Below are 16,366 nucleotides of genomic sequence, written 5' to 3'. Positions count from 1 at the left end.
AAGCTGAACTTACTAATCTGGAACCATTAATAGAAACAATAAAATCAAAGAACGGCTCCAGTCCAGCTCTATGTCCTGGGGAATTTTCTTGTACCTGTAAAGACAAAAACACCAAAAAAGAAAAATGCAAAGCTTAATTAAAAATTGTAAGCTAAATTTTAATATCTATTTATTATTTTTTTTTAATTTATTTTTTCCCCCAAAGCCCCAGTAAATAATTGTATGTCATAGCTGCACATCCTTCTAGTTGCTGTATGTGGGACGCGGCCTCAGCATGGCCGGAGAAGTGGTGCGTCGGTGCACGCCCAGGATCTGAACCCGGGATTCAGCAGCGGAGCGAGCGCACTTAACCGCTAAGCCACGGGGCCGGCCCTTAATATCTATTTCTTTTCAGTAAAAATAGATTAATTTTTTTGTGTGTGTGTGAGGAAGATCAGCCCTGAGCTAACATCCATGCTAATCCTCCTCTTTTTGCTGAGGAAGACCGGCTCTGAGCTAACATCTATTGCCAATCCTCCTCCTTTTTTTTCCCCCAAAGCCCCAGTAGATAGTTGTATGTCATAGGTGCACATCCTTCTAGTTGCTGTATGTGGGATGCGGCCTCAGCATGGCCAGAGAAGTGGTGCGTCAGTGCGCGGCCGGGATCCGACCCTGCTTAGCCGCTAAGCCACGGGGCCGGCCCCCAAAATAAATTAATTTTTTTTTTTTTTAATTTTGTTTATTTATTTTTTCCCCAAAGCCCCAGTAGATAGTTGTATGTCATGGCTGCACATCCTTCTAGTTGCTGTACGTGGGACGCGGCCTCAGCATGGCCGGAGAAGCGGTGCGTCAGTGCACGCCCGGGATCCGAACCGGGGCCGCCAGCAGAGGAGCGCACACACTTAACCGCCAAGCCACGGGGCCGGCCCCAAAATAGATTAATTTTATTGATAAGGAAATATAGGTACACACTAGTTCTCCTTTCTCTTCATCTCTCCCAGATAATGCCCTTGCGTCTCCTTAAACTCCACCCATTCTTCAAGTTCATCTCATAAATGAGATTTTCCTCTATGGTTCTATTTCATACTACTTTCTACTTTCAAATCCTCCCAGCATTTATCACATGACACAGCAGACAGTTAATCATTACAACTGAGGGACAAATTCAAATTAATTTAGCAAGCATTTATTCCCTGACTACTACTGGCAAGGCACCATTCAATTACAAAGCTAATATAGGAACACAGCCATGATGTCAAGACATTTATAATCTGTTGAGGCACAGGCAAAAAGAGGAAGGGGAGACAGGACACACAGCCCTCCGATCACTGTAATACAAGACCAAACAGGTTAAGGGCTACAACGGAGGTACAAGGTGCTAAGGGAAGATGAATTCTGATTGAAGAAGCTTCACAGAAAAAACATACAACATTTGCATTGCACCTCAAAAAGGGGGTAACTTTCAAAGGTGAAGATGGATAAGGGGACAGATAAGGAAGGACATCTGAAAGTTGAAGAAATAATATGACTAAAAATCCAGAAGCAGGAGTCTGAAAAATGAGGATTATAATACAGTAAAGCTAGACAACAGGTGTGTGGGATAGAAATATTATAGATTTTGAAAATCAGAAATCCTCTAATCCAAGGGATCTTAAACTGAGGTCTGTGGATGGCTTTGCGGAACACTGTAGCTCCTGAAATTATATGCAACATTTTGTACGAAACAGCAGTTTTCAGGGTATCAAGATCCCTGGTTTTCTCAGATTCTCAAGGGGTTTCTCCATGACCCAAATAAAGTGTTAAAACCACGGATTTTGTGCAGTTCTTCTATTTTACAGGTGAAGAAACTATCCTATGATTTGTCTATGGTCCCACAGCTGGCTAGTGGTAGAGGTGAAACTCAAAAGTACATCTTACAACTATTAGTCCAGTCAGAAGGCTGGAAAGAAAGGGTGGAGCCAGACTTATAGGGGACTTCAAATGGAAGATTAAGATTACTTAGCTTCTCAACAACTCAAATGTTTAGCATCCCAAATTTGAAATGGATTAAAATAAACTATTAAATTTGCAGTAATAAAAATATTAGTAGCTAGTAATAGTAGTAATATGACAAAAAAATAAAAAGTTAATACAATCCACAATCCACTTTGCATTTCCTCTTCCAAAATATTTTCATACTATATTAAGGGATTTTTATTCTGCTTGATGTTATTAGATACTGTCAAAACTATCCTATAAAAATGAAGTTTGCATTGATATTTGGAGGCTGATTTTCTATAATAGTTCAAACAGTTCTAAAAGTCAATTCTGAGGCTATGCAAATAACAGATACATTCATCCATACACAAAGCTGTAGCTATTTACACAGTAACAATCATTTTAATGCGTTCAAAATGGAACCCAGATTGTTCCTAGAATGTGTCCCTCTAATACCAGACTACTTGGATTAATGATACTTAATCTTAGATTAATATGTTTATTACTTCTTGGATTAATGTTATTTTTTGTTTATTTAAAGCAAAATTATACTATCATTGTCTCTGAAGAAGTAAAACTAGATTTTCTTCATTTGTCACAGTAGGGAATAGTTAGTTGTCCATTATAGAGATGTTTCAATATTTAACTTACTAAAACTGTTTGATCTTGCTTTATGTAAACTTTCCTGCAAATCTGGGACTAAATCATTTTTGTAAATTAAACAAGTTAAATGTCAAAGGGATTTATTATTTCAAGGTGTTGACTCTAATAAAGATAATCAGTACATACTTGTTTAGTTTCTTTATACTCAGTTTTCTTAAACGGGGGATATTTTATGTTCTATATATTATCAAGCAAAATGTCTAGAACACAAAATGGCAGACAGATTTATCCTCAAATGGCAACTCTGAAAGGAAAATGGTAGCTGCCAGGAGCTAATACGAGAAGAAAAGTGAGATCAAGTCACAGCTGGCTGGGAAAAAAAGAGTCACGATATACTAAGGCGTGAAAGGCCAGTCTATTTGGTGCCCATCAATTAGGTGTGAAATGCCTCAGGTGTGAAAAGGGGATAATTAGCATAGATCCTAGGAGGCCCCTCAGAGAGGAGTTTCTCATTTAATAGGGTCCACATCTAACCATCTAATTCTCTGAATCTGAATGACCCAAATGACCATTTTATCTAGAAACCAATTAGTTCATTAATCAATTTCAGACTTCTCCACTGAGGCTGCCAGAGTTTACCTTTTAGCTAAAAAGGGCTAACTAACCACAGTACTTTTGTAATGTCATCACCAACTTAGAAAGTTGATCCCACACTGATTTTCATCATGCCACCCTCAAGTATAAAGTTTTACCACTATTTGTTTGAAATGGAAAGTTTCCAATACCATTAGAAGTATTATTCCTCATAACTCAAAAAAGATTCACTAGCCAAATTTGAATTCTAAAATAAATAAATAAATAAATAATCCTCTCTCTCTGTTTTTTCATTTTCATTTGCTACAAATATCAATCTCCTTTCTGTTTCTAATGGACCTTGAAATTAATTTCTTTCCTAAATTTATTTACATCATTAGTACCAGCATAATTCTGGCAATTAAGTATCTTAATTACTGCTAGGAAGCCAGTAGAGGGAGCCCTAGAAAAATATTCTCTTTGACTCTAACACACTTAAAGGAAATTTCCTACATTTCATAGCATGGAAAATAAGATATACAACACAGCAAATTAAATATCCACACAGGTAAGTTTCTCTGGTAATATTATCCACTGAAAAGAATCTCTTAGGTACCTAATCTCTCAAGCATCAGATTACCACTTCAATACTTTCTGTCCCCTGTGAGATCTCTGCATTGTTGACTCATCATCTGCTTCTTTCAAACCATCTTAATTGAAAAAATATATATATATACGGCTTCATAGGCCGTTTAACATTTATTTATTGGGCCAAATACCATAGCAATTTAAGATGAATAGGTTAAATTTGAAAGTTTAATAATTAAGATTTTACAAGATTTTGAAAAAAACGTACAATGAAAAGATACTAGAGTTTTAGAGCCAGATGACTTGGTTTTGAGTCATGGTTTTGCCTAGTTATTAGCTGTGTGGGCTTGGGAAAGTTTATTTACCTTTCTGAGCCTCAGTTTTCTCATCTGCAAGTAAGGGATAATGTCATCTACTTTACAAGAATACTGCAGAGATTCAATGAGTTTAAATTTCTGAAATGCCTAGCTAAATCTGTTTATAATAAGAGTCCTACAAATATTAAGCTCATCTTCCTAACTTGGCAATCACCACCTGAAGGCAAACCTTTATAACAAACTAATTCCTGAACACTACACATTATTTTTCTAACTATGTATTAATTATCCCTCATCCCTTTCAAAAAAGAGAGAGAGAGAGAAAAAGATGTAAAATGTTAGCTAGGAAAAGGAGAGAAATAATTTTTTAAAATGTTGTCTCTCAAAAATCAATTCCAAGTGATGGCATATCTCAAGGTCAAAGGTAAAACAAACTTTTAGAGAAAAACATAGGAGAGTATCTTTGAGATTTTCAAAGATCTCAAGTGTCTTTGAGATGAAAAGACTTCTTAAACTGGACACAAAAGCATTAATCATAAACTAAAAAAACTGATAACTGAACTATACTAAAACTAAGAACTTGTGCTCATCAAAAGACACAATTAAGAGAGTGAAAGATAGGATACATAATACAACAAGGAACTTATTCAGAATAAATTTAGAACTACTGCAAAGCATTAAGACAGACAGTAAAACCAAATGAGATACCACTTCACATCCACAAGAATTGCTAAAATAAAAAAGATAAGAACAAAGGCTGACAGAGATGTGGAGAAACTGGAACCCTCATACACTGATGGTGGGAATGCAAAATGGTGCAGCTGCTGTGGAAAATAGTTTGACAGATCCTCAAAATGTTAAACACAGAGTTATAACTGCATTTATGTATATATAATATGACCCAGCAATTCCACTCCTAGCTATATAACCAAGAGAAATGAAAACATGCCCACGTAAGAACTCATACACAAATTTCATAGACGCGTTATTCATAATAGCCAGCAACTGGAAACAACTCAAATGTCCTTCAACTGATGAATGAATAAAGAAAATGTGGTACACCCACAGAATAGAGTATTATTTGGCAATAAAAAGGAATGAAGTATTCACTCATGCTACAACATGAATGAACCTTGAAAACATTATGCTAAGTGAAAGAAGCCAGTCACAAAGACCATGTATTGTCTGATTCTATTTATACGTAATGTCCAGAATAGGCAAATCTATAGAAACAGAAAGTGGATTAGTGGTTGCCAGGGGCTGGGGATAGGGGGAATGGAGAGTAGCTGCTAATGGGTATGAAGTTTCTTTCTGGGGTGATAAAGTAGTTCTGGAATTAGCTTGTGGTGACGGTTATACAACTTTGTGAAAATACTAAAAACCATTAAAGTATACAGTATAAAGTATACTTTAAAAGGTTGAATTTAATGGTATCTATTGAATTTAATGGTATATCTCAATACAGCTGCTACAAAAAAAAAGGATAGACAACCTAATAGAGAAATAGGGAAAAAATTTTAGCAGACACTAAAGAGGATATCAAAGTGGCCAGTAAATACAAAAACGCGCTCAACTTCAATAGTTACCAAGAAAATGCAAATTAAAACTATAATGTGATACCACTACACACCTATCAGAATGGCCAAACTAAAAAAGATGGAAAATACTAAGAGTGAGGATACGGAACAATCAGAAACCTCAATTACTGCTGGTGGGAATGTAAATTAGTAAACTATTTGGCAATACCTATCAATATATTGAAATATGCACACCTCTGATCCAATATTCCACTCTTTAGTATATATCTGATAGAAATGGGTATACATATGTTCTCCAAAAGACATATGTAGTATAATGTCCACAGCACTATTTGTAATAGCCCCAAACTGAAAACTACACAAATGCCCATCAACAGAACAAATTTTGATATATTCTCTCAATGGTATAATACATATTAATGAAATGAAAAATCTGTAACAATACACAACATGGATAAATCTCACAAGCAATATTTGAGCAAACGAAGCCAGATGCAAATGAGTACATATTGTATGATTCCATTTATATAAAGATAAGAATAGGCCAAATTAATCTATGCTGTTAGAAATCTGGACAGTATTCACCCTGAGGGTTGCGGGGTAGCTGGGATGCGACTGGAAAGGAACGGGATTCTGGTTACAGGAGTCTGTTATTTGTGAAAATTCATCAAGCTGTACACTTATGTGTACTTTTTAAAATATAACAGTTTTAAGATATGCTCCCTCTATCCAAAAAGTAGAAATAAAATTACTATAATCTATAATCTACTATAATCTATAATAACTGTAATTACTAAATTACTATAATCCAACACCTCACCTATAAGGAACACAGTTTGAGAACTGTTTGAGAACTGTGGTCTCATGACCACTCAGACTCTATTTACATTTATTTTACATAATTTGGCTACCTGATTTCCAAGCCACCAATAGGCAGAATAATAGCCAAAAGAAGTGAAAGAGGAAAGAGACACTACTGCCACTTTATAGCAAAAAATGATAGCTGGCAGAAAGTGAGAATAAAAATTACAAAAATCAAAAACCAAAAGAAAAAGAAAAGCACCAGTCTGAGCCACTTATCAAATTCTACCTACTGAGTACTTACTGTGTGCTTACATAAAAGGTATAACTGTGATTGTGTCTTGTTGTAGAGAATATAAAGATAAAAAAGTTTCTGCCTAATTAAGCTGTTTACAGAACTTTCTGTGATGGTGAAAATGTTCTGCATGTGGGCTGTCCAATATGGCAGCCACTAGCCACATGTGACTATGAAGCATTCGAAATGTGGCCTGTGTGACCGAGGAACTAATTTTTAATTTCATTTAATCATTTACACCTAAGTTTAAATAGCCATATGTGGCTAGAGCCTACTGTATTGGACAGCACAGGTCTAGGTGATAACTACATAATTTGTATCACAATGTGGTACATTGACAGTCATAACAAATACAACACAAGGGGATCAAATTATATTTAGCACCTATGTATGATGCTGAAGAAGCACGCAGTACATTTTAAAAACAGATTTTTCTATTACCTAGTTTTAATACTTAAAGCAGAAAATACTGTTTTAAGGGAAAATATGACTCTATACAAACCCATTCCCTGAGAGTTCTAACAAGCTCGTTGAAGTTGCACTTTTTCTAATTCTTCTCAGGTCACATGATTTACTTGGAACAATTAAGAAACATAATGAAGCAGCTGAAAATACTAAAGAGCAATTTTGCTTACGAAATGATAATTATAGAAAGAAATGTTACCAAAACTCGGACAGGTAGAAGAAATTATAAACACAGTTACTGGCACTAATAAGAGTTTAAATATTACATTTTGAGGTTATCTTACCAAAATAAAAATCACAACATGAAAGGAATACTTCTCTCATAAGCACTCTAGAAAAAAACAGCTACAATAAGATGCAATTTGCTAGACTTTGTTTACTCCTCAAGAAGCAAAATTTGAGAAGCTTATGATAGAAACTGCACAGTGAAGGGGCATCCATCCCCATTACATTAAAAAAATGAACACCAATGATGAGAAGTTGGATACATAATCTCTAAAGTGGCGACATTCAGCTACTCTGCAGAGTTTCAGTGGGTTCTGAAATCAATTTAGTGGATCATGACAGAATAGACAAATGTCAAAGAAATATATCAGAACAAAGTATCAAAAATTCATGACTTAATAAGGGTATTTTTCATGAAACGTAGTAATATGTACCAGTTGCAATGCAAAATATATTTCTTACTTTCAGCTGAAATAAGTTTGAAAAACCGCCCTACAAGATACCATTAACTGTTTTGTCCAATCAACTTCCAGATAATAAAAGCAACGAAACTTTTGACTTTTCCCTCACGTTCTCATCCTGGATCATTATGAAGTTTTACCAGATTTAGCCTGAATTCTTCTCTGTGTACAGACCTAACTGTTCTATACTGGTTGCTTTCCAGTGAAGCACACTGCTCTTCCTCCAGGATTAAAAGTATAACGGTACTTTATAGTAGGTTTGGGTTATTTGGCATGAACCCCTCCCTCCCTCCTCTTTTAAATCTTGGCTTGGGAGAGAGAGGGACAGCTGAGGAGCAGGGAGGAAGTTTGGGTGGAGTGGGGGAAGGCATTCTCCCAAGTGCATTGGTCTATTTACTTATATACACCCAGCTGAGGAATACAGAGCTGCTACCTTAAAGTAACAAAGAAAGGAAACCACAAGGCTACTTGCACAACATAGCATATCATTAGACTAGGTATTCCATAAGGTGCTACACAAAGATACACTTACCCAAGTTTCTGGCTGATAGGTGAAATACCTCCCTTAAGTTTTCTAACCATGGAGATAATGCCATAAAATTGGTTCAGTGGAATGTGTAACTGTCTCCTCTTTATTACTGCACCACCAATTCCTTCTGCACACATAGAAGGTAGGTTAAGTCCCTTTGACTTTCTTTCTATACCATCATCTCCTCTAGCTCTCAATTTAATGTTAATACGCTCACCTTTGTACTGTTTTTAAAAACAGTAGAGATGTTAAATAAGACTAAAAAATAATTTCAATCCAAGTAACACCTAAATGATGACTCATTTCAACTATACACCTAAAGCCTTGTGTTATATGTGTGTGCTTAAGTGATCAAAATGATGAGAAAATATTTGGTAATGCGATGTAATAAAAACAAACGCTAAATCCTTCCTACTTATAAAAACGGTAGTTTTGAAGTGGGGGGAGCTCTTCCACATCTGAAAAAGGTCAGTTTCCCTATTTGGGACTTGACACAAATGTGTGGTAGATAATTCTGCAGTAGACTAGAAGAGTTCAAGCCTCATCTGCTAAAACATTCTCCTCACATGTTCTACCAAAACAACTCAAAGAGCATGTTCTCCTGACACTGACCCTATGATGTTACTTATAACATACGAAGCAATTTGAAATACAATTCATTAGTAATTAAAAGGAAATAAAAACCCATCATTACATAGTAGCTTCCTAGAAAAGATCTGTATATTAGGAAAATGATGTTGAAAGAAACTGAAGTCAGCTTCAAAAGAAACAAAAACTCTGACAACGTGTCACCTCATTTTATACTCTTCAAAGACCAACTTAGGTATTTGTTTCTTAGGGAAAGGTAACTTGCTGTGTGACCTGAAGCAATAATCTCTCTGTGCTCCTTTTCTTTAACTGTAAGGTGTGGAGGCTGACTAGATAATCCCTAAGACTGAATAATTCATCATAAAATAAGTCTATCACTAACTATGTATAGATTCTACAGTGTAGCTCAAACCCAACAAGATCATTTTAATTACAGAGACTCTTTTAGCCATTTTAATTAATGTGTTTAGTAACACAGTGGCAAAGCAATGAAATAGACACTGGTTCTCATCTACCTTTTAAAAAACAAACAAAATTTCCTTAAAAATTAGCAGGCACATTTATAAAATTAATTAATCACTATGCCACCGGGGTGGCCCTGACAGCATTGTTTTAATAAAGAAATTTAACATGCTCAATTTTTTGTTTCAAAATATTTTAGTATACAGTATCTAATGCAGTTTTCGGTAAAAAAAGGTGGAAGAGGCACTAACATTATCCTTACTTTCCAGATAAAAAGAATGAAGCTCAAAGAAGTTCAAGAGTTTGCCCAAGGAAATATAATGAAGTGACAGAGCTGACACCAGAATCCAGTGACTTCCAAGGGTGGTCTCTGGCAGTCTACTATAGTAGTCTCTCAATGTATTCATGTCCACAGATGACAAGGTTCCTTATTGCTGAGAATGTGTTTGAATGATCTCTCACTGATGCTTAAAACAAAAACAAAACCCAGCATCATTCTCTTCATGCCGAAGTAAATTTATTTGCAATGCCAAGAATGACATGTAGTTTCTCAACATGACTACTTTGGTTCCGCACATATTGTTTGAAAACAAGTCATCTTACTTGATAGTCACACCTCCCAAGGCAATCTACAGTCAGATTCCAAAGCACTTATCAAGGCTTTACGGATAAATACTTTCTAGTTTAGACAGTTAACTAATATTTTATTAGTGAATCAATCAAAATAATATAATCCTTTCAGGAGAATATTAAAGCCAGTACAACGAATGTACTGATGCTAGGGGTTATTTTATGTTCAATTCTGAGGAAAATTTCAGGGGAATTATTATTTTTTTTTTTGTGAGGAGGACCAGCCCTGAGCTAACATCCATTGCCAATCCTCCTCTTTTTTGCTGAGGAAGATTGGCCCTGGGCTAACATCTGTGCCCATCTTCCTCTACTTTATATGGGACGCTGCCACAGCATGGCCTGACAAGCAGTGCATCGGTACAGGCTGGGGATGTGAACTGGCAAACCCTGGGCCGCCGCAATGGAGCTTGCGCACTTAATCGCCTGCGCCACTGGGCCGGTCAGGGGAATTATTAAAAAGCCCTGTCAGTACCCGACCCAGAAGGCACTAGAGCCAGTACTGTGCATTCTACTACTTACTAACCAGAGACAGAAACCATAATTACCCACCACCAGCAGGTCTCCCCAAATGAGGATCCTGAGGATGACAGTTCATATATTAAAACACACTTCACAAAAAATATGAAAACGCATATAAACAACATGACACTAATTTGTTCAAGGCCTAATGATATCTGGAAAAGATTCTGTCTAATGATACTTACAATTCCTAAAAGTGTCCTTAGATTCACATACATTGTATTCCATGGCACTAATAAACTGAAATATTCTGATTTCTATACTTGAAAGCAATTTCAAAGAATGTTTATTCTTTAAAAGTTAAACAACTTGGCAGTCTTTTATTAGAAGAGATCAATTTTGGGAGCAGGTCAGAGTGTTTAGGTGGTATTTATAAAGTTTTTTCAATTATAACTTTATATTTTGAAAATAACATAAAATAACCCAACTGTTTTCTTTTTGCACACACAGTTTGCAGAATGATTGAGAAGAGAAGGAGGTAGTAGTGAGATTTTTATGTTTTTCAAATAGGGGCATAAGTTTAAAAAATTTGAGAAACACCGCATTAGTGCAGTCTGCAGCAAACGGCTCAGGATATAAAGGCCTATTATACTGGAGACAAACTTCATCCCAATGGCCTTTCCTTAAAAACATCCATCACCTCAAAATCTCTTTCGGAGGAAATTATAAGGAATAGTGAAACACGATATTTTCCACGTCCCTAACTGGTGTGAACACTGGCTCCAGAATGTCCTCAGATATCCCCCATCTCAGAGTATTAAGTGTAGAATGGAATTGAGTATTTGAATTTAGAAACAGCTCTTATAATGGGCATCCATGAGTCAACTCCAAAAATGTAATTTTGAAATGGCCTTGCTGGATTCACCTGATTAATGGAAAATCTAGGCAAGAATTCGATATTCAACATACTTCAACTGTAGTAACTTACACTAACTTTTGACTAAACTGAGAAGCCTTGGCTAACATTTTTCCTGCCTGATGTTAGGATTAGAGGACGGGAATAAAAGTGGTACTCATGGTGAACACGGAATCCATAAGAGAATCAGAAATACGATGTTATTTATTTATTTATTTTTTGTGAGGAGATCAGCCCTGTGCTAACATCTGCCAATCCTCCTCTTTGTTTGCTCAGGAAGACTGGCCCTGGGCTAACATCCGTGCCCATCTTCCTCCACTTTATATGGGACGCTGCCACAGCATGGCCTAACAAGCAGTGCGTCAATGCGCGTCAGGGATTCGAACCGGTGAACCCTGGGCCGCCGCAGCAGAGTGCACGCACTTAACTGCTTGCGCCACCGGGCCGGCCCCTAGAATGTTTTTTTGTTTTGTTTTGTTTTGAGGAAGATCAGCCCTGAGCTAATATCCATGCTAATCCTCCTCTTTTTACTGAGGAAGACCGATTCTGAGCTAACATCTATTGCCAATCCTCCTCATTCCCCCCTCCCCCAAAGCCCCAGTAGATAGTTGTATGTCATAGCTGCACATCCTGCTAGTTGCTGTATGTGGGACGCAGCCTCAGCATGGCAGGACAAGCAGTGCGTTGGTGTGCGCCAGGGATCCGAACCTGGGCCGCCAGTATCGGAGTGCATGCACTTAACTGCTAAACCACGGGGCCGGTCCCCTACAATGTAATTTTTAAAAGAAGACTTCTGAACAAATTTAAAAATCTTCCACTAGGAGCCCACCTTTTAAAAATAACTTTATAACTATATTTTTTGTGAATATACAAATATTTCATGATCACTGCAGAAATTTCAGAATTTAAAAGGAATACAAAAATTTCATCATCCACCAATAATCCTTCTAATATTCTGGTTTATTACTTTTCCATTTTACTTTCCTGGGTGCTCGAAGGTACTGCACACGCACATCCATGGAGAGGTGTACCTATGCCCAGAATGTTTTGAAATACAATTTTCACTGAATGCATAGCATTCCAATCTGTGATTAGGCCCTCACTGATTTAACAATCTCTCAGCTGCTGGATATTTAGGTTGTAAAGCCAACATCTTATGGTAACTTTTGACCATACTGTACTTGAATAAGTCATATCACTCAAAATCTTTGTGAAACATGGCTAAGGGGCAACGTTAGGCACAGGAGAAAAAGACTAAGAAAATACTTCAACAGTATTTACCTTTACATGATAGGATTACAGGTAATCTAGATTCTTTGTTGTACTTTTTGAACGTATCCAAATGATCTCTAAGGAATAAGTGCTGATAATCAGAAAACAATGTAGTAATTTACTAAAATGAAGATCATTTATATAAGCAAACAACAATAAAATTCAATAATTTGGGAAAATGTATATTTTAAGTGAAAACAAAAAATAGGATTTAAGGTTGTGAACGTGTATTTGTAACAGCAGAAGACTGGAAAAACTAAATGTCCAACACCAGGAGGTGCTGCTAAACCAGGCTATGGTACTATGGCGCTAAGTGAAAGCAAGAGGCAGAGCTCTCCGTGCTGCTAAAAGAATGCCAAGATGAGTTATCAAATGAGAAGATCAAGGTGTGTAACAGTATGCATCATATGATTCCAACAGTTACAAAGGAAACAAAAAGAATGAGACGTGGGATTCTTCTATATGCATAAAATATTTCTGAAAGGATACATAAGAAACTATCTACTGTGGTTACTTCTAGGGTGGGTATGGGGAGGTGGGTATACAAGATGATCACAACATGAAAATGTGCATTAATACATTAAAAGGAAAGTACACTGCTCACAGCAGTAAATCTGGAACCACTTCAAAGCTGTCCCCTAAATAATTTTAAAGCAGAATCTAACAATGGATATAGAAGAATAATGGCAAATGTAAAGTTCAATCTATCTGAATTGTAGGGACTTTGAAATAACAATAATAAAACAGCAGTGGATATGGGTGTCACTATAACTGACATTTCGAAACCCAGTCGTGTAAGTTTTTATTACTAACAAGGAAATGGCCAAGGAACTTATTATTAAAGAAAACTTCTAATTAAATCATTCTAGAACTTGTGAAACATGGGTCATTTTATTCCAAGGTTATCCTTCCATATTTATTTTGGTTTACAGGCTCAGTAATCCAGCAGTGGAATATACCACTGTACACTTAGGCAATAACAAATGAAAGGGAGGACATTTTTATATGTTGAGATTTAACATAGTACTTTCCCCTCTAAAAACAAAGATAAGGAAACCGATTACACAATCGGGGCAGAGTGGGTTAGGAACTCAAAAACATTTAAAAAATTTTCCTAAACTAAATGATCATTACTATTTCAAAGCTCCCTCCAATAAAACCAGAAAGAAATAAGAATTATTTCATCTTTTACAACACTTATGCTCCAGATGCAGAGAGGAAGCTAAGGTTGTCCCTAGTGCTTCTAAAAATCAGATTTACAAATTAATAACACATCTGCACTACTGAATATGTATGAGCGCTGATTTACTGAGGCGCACCTATGTAAAGAAAATACACTTGAACTTGTTTTACGTTGAACGTAGCCATTAACAGAAGTCATAGAATTGGAATCTTTTTGATGTGTACAGCTTTCTAACAGATTTTTTTTTTTTTTTTGTGAGGAGATCAGCCCTGAGCTAACACCCGCCAATCCTCCTCCTTTTTTGCTGAGGAAGACGGCCCTGGGCTAACATCTGTGCCTATCTTCCTCCACTTTATATGGGACGCCGCCACAGCATGGCTTACCAAGCAGTGCGTCGGTGCGCGCCCGGGATCCGAACCAGCGAACCCCAGGCCGCCGCAGCGGAGCGCGCGCACTTAACCGCTTGCGCCACCGGGCCGGCCCCTCTAACAGATTTTTAAAACTCACTAATACTGTGTTTTACTGAGGGCATGTATTATAAGAATATCAAAAATCCCTAAAGATTCATGGCCACAATCAGCCACTGTGAGAATCAGCTGGTAATAATGGATAACACACCCCAGAGCAGAGAACTCAAAATCAAACCAGGTGATGAGAAAAGTACTGTCACTAACTTTCACTTCGAATCTGGGATCTGACACTTTTTCCATTTCCCCTATCAGTGTGGCACTTGGGGGCTGGCTTAGCTGAAGGAAATAGGAAGGTGATATGGTTTATTTATAGATTCCCTTTATTTTCTGGGAAAATCATCTTTTCCTACCAAGAGTGTGGCTTCAAGACGGATTTTTAGCAGAGTGGAAAGGCAACTAGACATGGTAATCCTGAAGATCAGAGAGGTGATCCATCACAGCCCTATCACGCAGATAATTTAAAGAATGCTGTCTCACCTGAAACATGGGACCTAAGGCAGAAAATGACCGTAGCACCAGGCAGTGCATTTTCTCACTTTCACTGAAAATGCTCTTGCCTGCGAGGAGCTAATATCTAGTGACACTCCATTATGTCCTGAAATGGCGCTACAGACTGGGGCCACTTTGTTGACAGTCCATCATGTCACCACTCACGTTAAGCACACAACCACTAATGCTACTTTTAAAGCCTCCCAGTTCCATGAAAAAGGACCACAAGCTTGCACAACCCAGGCTGTTCATAAGCAGGAGCTTAGCTAACACCCCTTGAGACACCTACATTTCTGTGCATCCTGGTGACTGAGGTTGGTTTCCTTTATTTACCTAAATTATTTTTTTAAAACGTTCCTCTCCATTACCTCTTTACCACTGTGGATTTAAACCTTAATCTCCACCACACCCTAACCAGTCTTAGAAAGAATAGCACGGAAGTCCCCCCGCCAGGAAATGTGGAACAGGAAGGTTAGAAAGGTCAGGAGCGACACAGGAGAGGAAAAATCCTGTCAAAATCAAGTAAATTCCAGTCCGTCAAACCTACTTCCAGACCACTTCGCTTTCTGTTTGCCTAACTGGTCTTTCCGGACATCCAGACAACACCGAAGTGAATTATTAACACCTGCCGTAGCATCCCCCTCTTCTAGTCTAGGCTTTCTTTTCTCGGAAAACTCAAATGCTACCTTCACCACCACCTCTTTTGCAGACTTTGCCCCCAAGCCTCTCCTAACTTTGGAAACCAAGAATTAAGGAGGAGGGGGCAAAGAAGGCCGTGAGGAGAAAACAGAGACAAGGTGGGGCCCCTCTCGCCCGGGTCGCCCCCCGACCAAGTCGCCGCCTAGCGCCCAGGCTCCAGCCCGTCCTCCCACAGCAGTGGACCGCGGACCCTGGGCGCTCGGGGGAGGCGGGATGCGAGCGGCCTCCCAAACCGGCCTCGGCCAAGGCAGCACCCGCCGTCGCCGCTCCTTCGCGGGTCCGGCCTGGCTGCCCCGGGAAGAGGCCCGTCGGGGCCTCCGCCTCCCCGCGGCCGGGCCCCGCCTCTAGCCCGCCGTTCCCGGGCCGCCGTCGGAGCCCTCACCCGTAGGACGTGGTAGCCTTCCGTGCCCCCGCCTGGGATCTCGACGCTCTGCGAGGAGCCCATGGCGGCGGGCGCTCAGTGTGGCCTGGCCGGGCTGCGCGCTGCTCTCCGCCCCCGCGCACCGCCCGCTCCGCTCCTCCGCGTAGCACTTGGGACGTGGCACTCGCTGCCGCCGGAGAGCCGGGCCGCACTGCTCTATGGGAGATCGTCGCCGCGGCAGCCAAGGCCGCTAAGACGCCGCAGACAGCGCCACCTGCCGCGAGCCACTGGAAGGGGCCCGAGCCACGCGCGGGGATAGGTAGGGCCAGCGGAGGACTGCGGGGAGGGGCCTACTCATGCTCGCGAGAAAGCAGCAATACGGTTCACCCTGCCTCAGCACCTTGCTACGGGTTCCTGGGTGGGACAAGATTCATCTGGACTTGCTCCCGCTCGCCCGAAAGACCGGTTGGTTGGTTGTAGCTCCCC

At 39.0% G+C, this 16,366-nt stretch overlaps 1 protein-coding gene across 1 annotated transcript in view; it reads right to left on the bottom strand.

Annotated features, from left to right (window-relative positions):
- The window catches only part of GORASP2 (golgi reassembly stacking protein 2), a 32,023-nt gene extending 15,948 nt beyond the window's left edge, over positions 1–16,075 (bottom strand). The window contains exons 1-2 of the mRNA XM_058549229.1: positions 15,902–16,075; positions 14–94 (exon numbers count right to left, since the gene is read on the bottom strand). Of these exons, the coding sequence (XP_058405212.1) occupies positions 14–94; positions 15,902–15,964 (144 nt within the window). The 5' untranslated portion in view covers positions 15,965–16,075. The remainder of the gene's footprint in view (positions 1–13; positions 95–15,901) is intronic.
- Between the last annotated feature and the right edge of the window lie 291 nt (positions 16,076–16,366).

This window comes from Diceros bicornis, chromosome 10, assembly GCF_020826845.1.
Source record: "Diceros bicornis minor isolate mBicDic1 chromosome 10, mDicBic1.mat.cur, whole genome shotgun sequence".
NCBI classification, from domain to species: Eukaryota; Metazoa; Chordata; class Mammalia; order Perissodactyla; family Rhinocerotidae; genus Diceros; species Diceros bicornis.
This window is presented reverse-complemented; position numbering and strand designations above follow the sequence as displayed.